Source organism: Schistocerca americana, chromosome X, assembly GCF_021461395.2.
Source record: "Schistocerca americana isolate TAMUIC-IGC-003095 chromosome X, iqSchAmer2.1, whole genome shotgun sequence".
Classification (NCBI taxonomy): Eukaryota; Metazoa; Arthropoda; class Insecta; order Orthoptera; family Acrididae; genus Schistocerca; species Schistocerca americana.
Genome location: NC_060130.1, coordinates 992,044,420 through 992,056,604, shown reverse-complemented (window position 1 = coordinate 992,056,604; position 12,185 = coordinate 992,044,420). Strand labels below are relative to the sequence as shown.

Below are 12,185 nucleotides of genomic sequence, written 5' to 3'. Positions count from 1 at the left end.
TATATGTAGTATCTCTTGTTATGTATTAATTTTACTTTGCAGGAACTGCTAATTTAAATTGTTGTATCAATACAATTTTTCCAAGTGTAGCATTAATGTTTTTCTGGTTTGTCCCCTTTCTACTTATTTATAGTTTAACTTTTACATTTTTTATTGCATTATGACTAAACTGTCAAAGACGATATTTTATCTGTGCTCATACCCATTCTTGATGTGTAACATCTTTTTCAATGTTGTTCATGATTATTATACTTTCTGTGGTGATGGCAGACAGTTAAAATCTGATGCTGACCTTGCAAGCTGAGAAATGGTTAGAAAAATAAATTGATACTGTAGAGCATACACAATATTGACCTTTCAATTTATAATTATGAAGTTGTACTACAAGAAGTGACAGAAGAATCAGTTAACATACCTACTTTTCTGAAATTATAATCAGAACGTTGCCAATCAGGTAAGGAAAAAAATCTGTGCAAATGATTAAAATGACTCAACAAAAATGATGCGGTGATGTAATGTAAGGTGCAGCAGCTATAACTTGAGCAAAAGGTTCTGTAAAATGATGGAAAGAATCTTAGTTAATAGCAATTCAAATGGTGCAGCGTATTTGATTGGTGTCATGCTATTTTTTGTGTCTGAGTGGATTACCAATTATGGTTCTGATGCAGAGTAAACAATGAAAGTGAACAAGTGCAGGGTTCTAGGTTATTTGAAGGAGTGTTGAAGCCATAATTCAAAGCTCTTGGATTTGAGTCCCCAATAAATAGTAGACGCTCTTAGCATACAGAACATGCATTTGACTTGTTTCAGACAAAAAAGAGGGCTAGTGAGATGGCACAGTGCTTAACACAAAGAAACCATATTCATGAGAACCTCGATTTCTATAGCTATGTGGCTTTTCTAATTTATTTTAACTTTGGAATCTGTACATGCCTTCAAACTATGAGTGAGAGTGAAACTTCATGGCACGTTTTAAAAAAAAGGTGCCAGACCAGCACTCAAACACAGAATTCTGCCATCCAGGCCTAGTAAGGTCACTCGGTAAGAGCACTGCCTGCTAAAGGCACAGTTCTGAGTCTGAGTCCAGGTCTGGTACACATTTCAGTCTCTCAGAAAATTTCCAAGCAGTGAATACTCCACTATTAAGTGAAATATTTATTCTACTGATAGTGTGATTGCTTCTTGATCACATCCATTGCCAATTTTTTTCCTTGATCTCTCTCAAATTTGCAGAGCTTGGTATGTAGTACAGCTAAAAGAGGTAAGAGACATTATATTGTGCATACAGTGATTCAAAATACTGTCTGCCAACTTCACCAACACATGAAGCCTATAGTAGCAGAAAAAAAGGACATAAATTGAAAGAAATAAGAGTCCACAAGCCATAATATTTCATACTATTTTGAAGATCCCGAGAAAAATAAGATGAAAGTAGTGGAAAACCATTAGTAATATACTGTTTATGATTTTATGTTGCTCAGCAGGTATTTAACAAAAGTAGCGTCAGCATTTCGCTATGTAGCAGTATGTCAACCACATGAGGGATAGATTTACAAGTCTTTTCGTAAGATACCCAAAAGTGTTGTGGAATATGGTTCTATTTACATTTCCATCACTCCCTCAAGTCTTATTAAGGCAATAAATATATTATATTTACGTTTCAGTTATCACGGTGCAAGCATAATTACAGTACATTTGTTTTTAGTCAAGTCCCGTGTTATTTTGTCCTTCATGTCATAGTCTTGGAGGCATTGTCTATTCTACTTGGAATGGTGCTGCATGCAAGTCTTCAGATTTGGTCACTTACACATAGAAAGTAGCAGCCTCAGTCGACAGTCACTCATTCACTGTTGGTGAGGGTTTTTCTCTGCAATAGGCAATTTTAGCTTACTAAATTTTTATCTTTGGATGTTACAATTTACAAAGAACTTTTGTAAGCAAGGTTATATTTGAATAATCAGTGTTACATGACTGGTTGATTTGTTACATAATTCATGCTTCAACTTTTAGAGGCTTTAGTTTATTGTAGCATACTACTGATGCTATACGATAATTTTTTCAATTTTTGTAAATTATTTGTGTTGCAGTAGACACATAAGGGGATACATTTACAGCAACTTTTATCTTATATTACACTGAAATGCATTATATTGATCTGCTGGTATTTACCTTTGGCTTGTCTCTTTGAACGGCGTACTTTAAGGGGCTCAAATCCAGGTTCATCATTCATATCTGTATAAAAAGGTGAAAATACCATACAATATACAATCCTGTATTTAGTAACAGTTACAAGTTAAATAACATTTATGCACATACAGCTATTACATCTAGATAACCACCACACATTTTAACTTAAGCTCACAGTGAGTATTCCAACTTTTATCAAATTTAAAATAAAGTGGGATGAAGGCAGTCTTCAACATGAGGTAGGTTTGATCATGACAATATTTACTAAGTATTCTTCACTAGACATGGTGTGATGGAACATTCTGAATGAGGAGGCACTGGATTAGAATGTAGAAGGAGAGGGGTACACGTTTCTAGCTACTTAAACTGTTTTTATTTCTAGAAGAAACTTGGCATTCTTAACATTAACTAATGGTTACCAGAGACGAAAGGGACTATAAATGACAGAAAAGATTTTAGCATTGAGAATCAAATTCCCAGCATTCAGATTTGCAATCCAGTATCCACTGAGGCACCTAGCGGCACACATAGCACACTCTCTATTGCCACTGAGCTTGCTGCTGAGCTTTACCTCTCCATCTAACTGATGAACTGATGTTGACAGTGTCCTGGGCTTTCATTCCATGACAGACTGCAGGCAGGACCTTGGTGCAAAATCAGGTGATCATGAACTTTATGCTATGACCCTTGCCAACAAAATAGTTCCTTACATCATCTAGATGCAAACTCGCAACCTCTTTGTTAAAAACCTCTGTACAACTGTGACCTTGGTTACGCAGGTGGGTCATCCCTCTCAAAGTCAGCAAAAAACCCATTTTCTACTGCCACAGCCTATTTTGTAGATTTTGCAGCAGGTGGTGGTCCAGTGGTTGCCACATCTGGGGAATGAGGTGGAGGTTCCAACAACCCATACTCCAATTGACTCAATATTTCAGTTCAAAAAGTACCTTTATGGATTGGTTCATTGTTCTGATGGAGATGGTTTTTCGCCTTTCGCATTGCACACCTCGTATCAGTCATTTTTTCATCCATTTTGCCGCAGTGACTTGTGTAGCACTGATTCCCCTTTGTATCTAAGAAAAGACCGGTAGGCACAGTGCCACTAGCTTTTTGTTTCTGGCATAAAAATTTTCTCCACAGCCAAGGACACTAACGCACGCCTGTGCAGTGATGTTCGACCTGGAGGTAGACAGTTGGAATCCTGGTGGTGCAATAAATGTTTATCGTCACTATTTGACCAGCAAGGGCAGGACAGGTGGTGGCAAGCAGTTCTCAGTCGTCAGTGTTTGTGCCAATGTGCTGGATTAAATTCCAAACTTCTCCCCAGTGTCTCACGAAGTGAGGATACGGATCATGGTCTGTGATACGTCAGGACTGTGCTATATGCTGGGACCTGGTTTCATCTCATTCTTCTCTCATCGTCATACAACACATGACATCACACCACACTGGGTGATGTTGTGAAATGGAGACAAATTGGAGGACATTATCCGTAAGTAGATACGTGGTGAGTAATGCCATATGACACCATAGTCAGAAATGCATTCCAGGTGAGGTAAACCTACTTGAAAGTGAAGATAAAAGATCATGGGCAGTAAAAGTTTCAATGGTTGAAAGCACAAGTGAGAGCACACCAGCCAAGCGGGAATGTTCTGCCAGTACTAGTGTTTTACCTGTCAGTGAGCCAGCGCACCATCATGTAATAGCCACTTTACCCTCTGTACCACCAAAAGCATGTCTTCTAGCAAGAGAGCCAGGGTCACTCGCAGGAGGTGCACATCTGCCTCACCTGTTAGGTGTTGTGGATGGATGATTGGTCCCACGAAACAGTCGCCAATACTCACCGCCCACACACTGAGGCTCAACCTGTGTTGATATTTCGCTGCCACCCACTGGTGGGTGTCACGAAGGTTGACAGTACCGCCTCTCGTAAAGGTAGCCTCATCTGTGGATAGGTCCGATGACAGAAATTCCAGCACCACAGTGGCCTGTGTGACGAACCGGCCACAAAGCCATCGTCTCAAAGACAAGTCTATAGATAATACTGTAATTATGGACAACGATCTTCTATTTTCACCTGCAAGTGGGTGTACCTCCCTTGTAACGCTTTTCCAGCCATATGCTCACATGATCTTATTTGTTCTTATCCTCCCAGAGATTGTTTCAGGCAGTTTGTTCTCATTTAGCAAAATCATCCTGTGTACACACACATGTTACAGTCACACACACTCAATAGATACACTGAAGACACAACTCTCATGCAGAATGACAAAAGGGAGGAAGAAATCCCTGTCCAGTTAGGTGGCTCAGTAGCCCCTCGGATTCTCCCAGGCAACAATGCCGTACGTCTGTCTTTTTTCTACAGAGTGAAGTAGTGGACCCACAAGTTACCCCAACAACAAAATAAAGCAGAAAATGAATTTTATTCTTTTTAAAATGGTCCAAAGATTTCTATGAAATTAATTAGGAAATTTGTTTCCACGTCTGATTTAGGTCAACACAGTACAAATGCGGCGCTTATTTGACACAAAGCTCTCTTCTACTTAATTACCAGTATAAAATGTCTCGTAATCCTGCTTCTAATATGGCTATGGCGTCAGGTAATCCGCATGTCTTTTATTCGTGATAATATATGGAAGTTATCCACTGACGAGACAATAGTCATGGGATACCTTCTAATATCATGTCGGACTTCCAATAGTCATGGGCTACCTTCTAATATCGTGTCGGACTTCCTTTTGTCTGCGGTAGAGCAGCAACTCGAAGTGGCACGGAATCAACAAGTCATTGCAAGTCCTCTGCAGAAATATTGAGCTATGCTGCCTCTATAATTGTCCATACTTGTGAAATGTTGCAAGAGCAAGATTTTGTGCTCGAACTGACCTCTCGATTATGTCCCATAAATATTCGATGGGACTCATGTCAGGTGATCTGGGTGGCCAATTGGGCAAACCATTGCTCGAACTGCACAGAATGTTCTTCAAACCAGTCGTGAACAGTTGTAGCTCAGTGACATAGCGCATTGTCTTCCATAAATATTCCATCGATGTTTGGGAACACGGAGTTCACGAATGGCTGCAGTTGGTCTCCAAATAGCCGAACATAACAACTTCAGTTGGACCAGAGGATACAATCTATTCCACGTAAAGGCAGCCCACACCAGTATTGAGCCATTACCAACTTGTACAGTGCCTTATTGACAACTTGGGTCCATGGCTTCGTGGGGTCTGTGCCACACTCGAACCCTACCATCAACTCTTATCAACTGAAATCAGGTCTCATCCACCCAGGCCACGGTTTTCCAGTCGTCTAGGGTCCAACCGATATGGCTACGAGCCAGGAGAGGCGCTGCAGACGATGTCGTTCTGTTAGCACTGCCTCGGGCATGGATGTGTGTGATGTCCTTGGGTTAGTTAGGTTTAAGTAGTTCTAAGTTCTAGGGGACTTATGACCTAAGGTGTTAAGTCCCATAGTGCTCAGAGCCGTTCTGTTAGCAAAGGAACTCGCGTCGGTCGTCTGGTGCCGTAGCCCGTTACGCTAAATTTCGTCGCACTGTGCTAACGGATAAGTTCGTCGTACGTCCCACATTGATTTCTACGGTTATTTCACACCGTGTTGCTTGTCTGTTAGCTTTGACAATTCCGTAGCTGTCGGACGTTAAGTGAGAGCAGTCGGCAACTACTTTGTTCGTGTTGAGAGCTAATGCCTGATATTTGGTATTCTCAGCACACTCTTGACATTGCGGATCTTGAAATATTGAATTCCCTAACGATTTTCGAAATAGAATGTCCCATGCGTCCAGCTCCAACTAACATCCTGTGTTCAAAGTGTGTTAATTCCCGTCGTTGTGCCACAATCACGTTTCACACGACTCATCTGAGCTCCGCGAATGAACTGCGCTTTTATTCCTTGTGTACACGATACTACCACCAACTGTATATGTGAATATCACTATCTCGTTACTTTTGTAACCTCAGTGTAATTAAACATTCGCTTCGTGAGCCAGTGTAGGCGGCTGGATGCCAAACGTTATAGGAATGGTGTTCTGACAGTGGACCTGCAGCATTTGCGTTGCTAGTATGTTAGTGTCATGACCTGCTGTTAGGCGCCGGTACTGGTACGACGACGTAGGGTTGAAACACAGGCATCAGCGTGCATTACAGTTACAGACAGTCAACATGGGTGTGTACAGGTGAGCAGGGCTTTACTCGTAAATCTGTTTTATCAAAACAATAGCAATAGTTCTGCTGCCCTTCGCGAATATCGATGTATTAAGGGAATATGGAGACGTCCTTTCTCCGCACTGGGGTTGAAGAACATGATTCAGAAGTTTGAATTTATCTGGGGTTTTTGAATTGCCCCTGGGAGAGGCCGATGATCAACTACGTCACAAATTATTGAAGAAGCTAGTATTGCCATGGCTGAGAATACTGGGCGAGATGTGTGTTTTCCAAGCAGTGCATGAGATGTTCCACGACAGCTGAACATTCCACAGTCCACTGTTCAAAAAGTGTTGCTAACAATTGTCAAATAACGTCTCTAGTGCTGTTCCAGGCTGTCATGTGGGCAGATAATCGTCCTAATGAGCAACGTTTGTAGCCTGTAAACATGGCACACAATTAACAAATGTTACTCTCTAATGTGAAAATTACAATGTGTTTCTTGCAATGGTTATTCATTACTTCTCTTCCTCATGTCCTTAAAAATGTTTACACAAAGCTTAATTGTCCTACGGTCACTAGTTTTTCATGGGTGTCTCTCAACAGCGAAAGTTTAAAGATAATCACCCTGTACAATACCGTATTGCGCACTTCCTTGATGTCGCAATTCTGGATTACCGTTACGTGGATCATTTTCACGAGATGCACGGCCATGTTTGAATTCAGCCACCTGTTTCATAAATGTTGAAGATGAAGAATCAGACTGCTTATGAACCCACAGCAATTTTGAGTGGATCTCTATTGTCGATAATCCACTTAAAATCTAGTCTTTACGATAGCACTGAATACTATTTTAAGGGAACCGCTAACAATACGACCATTTAGAAAAGCTGTACACAGAAAATTATTTCGGAGAAGGAATAAGAATCATACAGCATTGTTGGCTAGGAGACCTCGAGAGTGTATGTTAAGTATATCTGTTGAGTGTAGGTGACTGTAATGGATGTATTGTACGTGAGGATAAAACCCATGCCGGCACACAGCCTGTTCCTCTTGAATAGCAGCACCAAGGAGGCCTTCTAGCTAAACGTCGAAATCCGATGGGCGGTTCTCAAGGTGTCACATGCCTCCTCTCCAAGAGGAACTGTGAAGAGGTTTAGAAATTAATGGAGGTAACTGGCGCAAAGTTGGGTGGTTTACTGATCAGGAACTTAGCGCCACGACCTTTTCTCTCCTTGTCAGCCAAATAATGAGGGTAAAAACGTGAGGATTTCAAACAGCTCCCGGTGGAACGCCACTGCACAGGCGACATCGGTTACAGAAGCGTGTTTCGCAGATCAAGTTGACACTTGACTTACATTATTCTGTAACAAATACCAACCCATCAAAATCAGAATTTCAACTCTGTCAACGTTATATCTGAGACTCTCGGGAAACTTTCACTTCGCTTGGTATATATACTGTAGATATACATGTACAGGCAATCAAGCAGTGTTGCAAAAGTTCATATTCTATTTCCACTAGCTATTCGAAAAATTCGCTTGTACGGATCCCAGAGACTTGGGGCCTATCCACCATTCACGATTTGTGTTTTGAGGCATACGATACGTGCCTGTTGATTAACGCCGTTGGCTACACAATAATAGAATACCGTGTCTACCATTTGCCTCGTGGAATAATAGGAATTTATTTTAGCGTTTACGTTTTTCGCGCTAGGCGGAATCTATTATGTTGTTCTGATGCCAGCCCAACCTGAAAACAATACGTACAGAATGACTCATGTAAAATACTGTTGTAAGTACAAACAAGCCTGTTGGAAGAACATCCGCAACTGAGCATTATAGCAGAGGCTGAAAATACCGGTTCAGTTGTAAATTACTTTATTTTCGCACGATCGGTTTCGGACCGTTATGAGCCAATCCTCAGGTGTGTAAGGGCCGTAAAATAAAAGCCCACTGATGATGCTGCAACTGCAGTGAAACATGTTTAGGATAAAAAACAAAATTGTGTTTTGCCAAAGGCGGGCCCCATCCAAAACCATATGTATAGTAAAAGAAATACAGTTCAAAATCAATAGGGAAAGGGTCACACAAAAGCATCACTCTCAAATTTGCACAGAAACGAATGAAATTTATTCTCATGAATTAACCCTAGCCAAGTCCGTCACTTGGAGCCAGCAGCACCTACAACTAGCTAATGGCTCCACGCTCTGTTCTGGTGCCTCTTACCGAGCGAGTGCTCAGCACAAATGGTTCAAATGGCTCTGAGCACTATGGGACTCAACTGCTGTGGTCATAAGTCCCCTAGAACTTAGAACTACTTAAACCTAACTAACCTAAGCACATCAGACACATCCATGCCCGAGGCAGGATTCGAACCTGCGACCGTAGCGGTCGTGCGGTTCCAGACTGTAGCGCCTTTAACCGCTCGGCCACTCCGGCCGGCTGCTCAGCACACTACAATCACATTCGAGGGGACGACGATAAGAGTTATCGTCCGGCCATCCAGATTTCGCTTTTTCGTGATTTGTCTGAATCGCTTCAGGCAAATGCCGGTACAGTTCCTTTGAAAGGTCGCGGCCGATTTACTTCAAAAATGTTCAAATGTGTGTGAAATCTTATGGGATGTAACTGCTAAGGTCATCAGTCCCTAAGCTCTCACACTACTTAACCTAAATTATCCTAAGGACAATCACACACACCCATGCCCGAGGGAGGACTCGAACCTCCGCCGGGACCAGCCGCACAGTCCATGACTGCAGCGCCTTACACCGCTCGGCTAATCCCGCGCGGCTCCGATTTACTTCCTCATCGTTGAACCATCCGAGCTTGTGCTCGGTCCCTAATGACCTTTCCTTCTGAGGACACTTTTTATCGAACAAGTTCAGGTTCACTGATTCGCTACACTCGCCGATGAAAACACGAAATTCCCAAGTACAACTCGACCGCCGCGCTCTGGAACGCACTTTCGAATGGTCTGCAAGCTTTCCGTACCGGAGAAATAGCTTCGTTGGTCGTGAAGGATCACTAGCTCCAGATTTCGGAAATGATACCCACTTGAAAATACAAACTGTGCCTGCGACTTGCCACCAAGCCCCACGAAGGGCTGCCGGCTGATCGCTCGATTTTGCGAGTTCCAAACCGCACCGCGAAACTTTTCAACATATAGGCCAGTCAGCCAGTTACACACGGGAGCAAAATGTAGGCATTCTTATTAACCATTCCCTGCTCCTGCTTACTCAGTGCTTCTTTAAGACACTGCCTCCTGGCAGAACTTGAAGAACTTTGTTTGCAACTGATGCCGGGAACACTAGCAGTTATGCGGAAATTACAGCCCCTGTAAGCCAAACATGTAGGCTATGGCCGCAGCCCATTTGGGAAGATTAGGAAAAGATCGTCTCATCTGCTCCAGGCTGAAGAAAAAACTCATCCCCGCAAAGTTGGATTCTGGCCCAGGCGACTACAGTATTAAACATGGCAAGCGCAGATGGGCGACTAGCAAAAGACATGTTACGATATGTATAAGGGAGTCAAATGAAAACGAGACAGATGGCAAAAAGTAAGTAAACTGTTTATTACTTCAAAAGTAATCGCCGTTAAGTGTTAATATATTTATACGACTGCCAGACCAGACGGAAAATTGTTTGCGGTTGCCAACGGAACCGTGATCGTACCCATGCGTGAACCTCTTCGTCCGAAGCAAATCGGCGGTCACGAACGTATTTCTTCAGGGTTTCAAAAATATGGAAATTGAGAGAGATCGGGACTGTATGGAGGATGTGTTAATGCTTCCCAGTGCAACTTCTGAAATGTATCCGAAACAACCGGGCGGGCATTTTTCTGGCAGGTTGTTGTTCCGTTCTGAAGCCCTTACACGTCTTCCATAGAATCCCTATCTCTCCCCGTGAGATTTCCATGCTTTTGAAACCCTGAAGAAAGACGTTCGTTGCCGTCGATTTGCTTCGGACGAAGAGGTTCACGCCTGGGTACGATCACGGTTCCGTAGGCAACCCCAATTTTCCATGAAAACATCGACCATCTCGTCTCACAGTCGGATAAATGTATTAACAGTCATGGTAATTACTTTTGAAATAATAAACAGTTTACTTACTTTTTTGCCGTCTGTCTCGTTTACATTTGACTGACCCTTATAGTAACTATTTCCGTGACAAACTACCTTTGGCTTTTCTAAGAAAGTAATACGGAAGGAAAGAACACGAAAACGTCGAATCTCTTCCAACAATCCACATAATCCTTGCCAAGTTTGTCCACACATTTCACGTATCGGAAAGTCGATTTATATTCGTCCATCATAATAAGCCTAGCGGTTCTAGGCGCGCAGTCCGGAACCGCGCGACTGCTGCGGTCGCAGGTTCGAATTCTGCCTCGGGCACGGATGTGTGTGATGTCCTTAGGTTAGTTTGGTTTAAGTAGTTCTAAGTTATAGGGGACTGATGACCACAGTAGTTAAGTCCCATAGTGCTCAGAGCCATTTGAGCCATTTGAACCATAATAAGCAGTGCAAGAACCCGGAGTTAGCAGCCAGCGGAATAGAAAGCGACAGCTTCTCTTCCGCTAACTGCGGAAGCTGAATGACCCCAGACACATAGAAAAGTGACAGAAAATATTAGTAATGCTACAAGTCGGATGAGACCTCTGAATTCACCCACATCATCCTTTCCTTTTTTTCTGTGAGGATAAACTGATAGTGTTACCATTGTGCGACAACTTATGATTGCAGTGCATCTCATGAATATTGGAGACATTAATCCCAACAAAACACTGAATGATAATCAACGCACAGTTTGATGACAATCATTACTACCTTAAGTATACACTAGAAAATTTCTATGACAAATTTTTGCTTTGGTCCAACAGACAATTAACTTTGATATGTTTACGTACCTTCTTGTTGCGTGGGCTGGAAATGGTTGTTGAGGTGGTATAGTGACGTGGAAATGCTGCAGTCCACAAATTCACGTGCTTGACAAGTACGACTCTGCTGATTGAACCTCGTGCCGGGACCACACATAAACTTGTTATCAGTGATCCTGTGTGAAACATAAAAAGTCTTCTCAGCGCAACGGCACATTTTATCGGCAAAAATGATGCAACACAAAGTTTCCTGGCACCAGAAATTTTAATGTGCACCACACTGTCTACGAAATAGTGTATTGTTGTAATGATTAGAGAACACAATATTTCCACAAGCTAATGTGGACTGAAGTCGAGTGATATTGTACTGTAACACAATAATTAATTCTGTAAATATTTTGCACTGATTAATTCTGTTTAATGTCAAGTATGTATTTTTTTACTATGTAATGTCTTTGACTATTGTAATGAAGTCGAAAGTTGTGTAAAATTTTTTCCCTTTATTATTTAAATTCTTTGTATTACCTGAAGGGAAATGTTCTATAATTATGTGGCTTTTGTGTTGACATGTTAATGTATTTAAATATTAAGATTTTTTAAAAGATGTTTGTTTACAACTATGTAGAAGCTGGTTCATACCTAGGGACTTGCACTGTATAAAATGAAAAGCAATAATATTTCCCATTTGTAAAGGAAGTGAGTTGGGGCGCGCCAAAATATAGTTGGCGCGGACTAAAAGGTGTATGTAGCGCTCAGTGTGAGCGCCAAGTGAGAGAACACAGTCAATCGGCAGGTAGCCACTGGATAGTTTTGGTCTGAGCAGCAAAAGAATGAGCTGTGCATGTGCCGGGTGAGGCTTCCAGTACCTGGATGTAATATGGAAAGGCCTCAGATGTGTGAACGACTATAAATTGGTGCACTATTAATGGAAAAGACTCTAATGTTGGAGCCGGCCGCTGTGGCC

General features: G+C 42.0%; 1 protein-coding gene across 1 annotated transcript in view; it reads right to left on the bottom strand.

Annotated features, from left to right (window-relative positions):
- Window positions 1-12,185, bottom strand: part of LOC124556429 — a 466,451-nt gene that overhangs the window by 8,482 nt on the left and 445,784 nt on the right. Inside the window, exons 9-10 of the mRNA XM_047130385.1 lie at window positions 11,252-11,397; window positions 2,170-2,232 (exon numbers count right to left, since the gene is read on the bottom strand). Of these exons, the coding sequence (XP_046986341.1) occupies window positions 2,170-2,232; window positions 11,252-11,397 (209 nt within the window). The remainder of the gene's footprint in view (window positions 1-2,169; window positions 2,233-11,251; window positions 11,398-12,185) is intronic.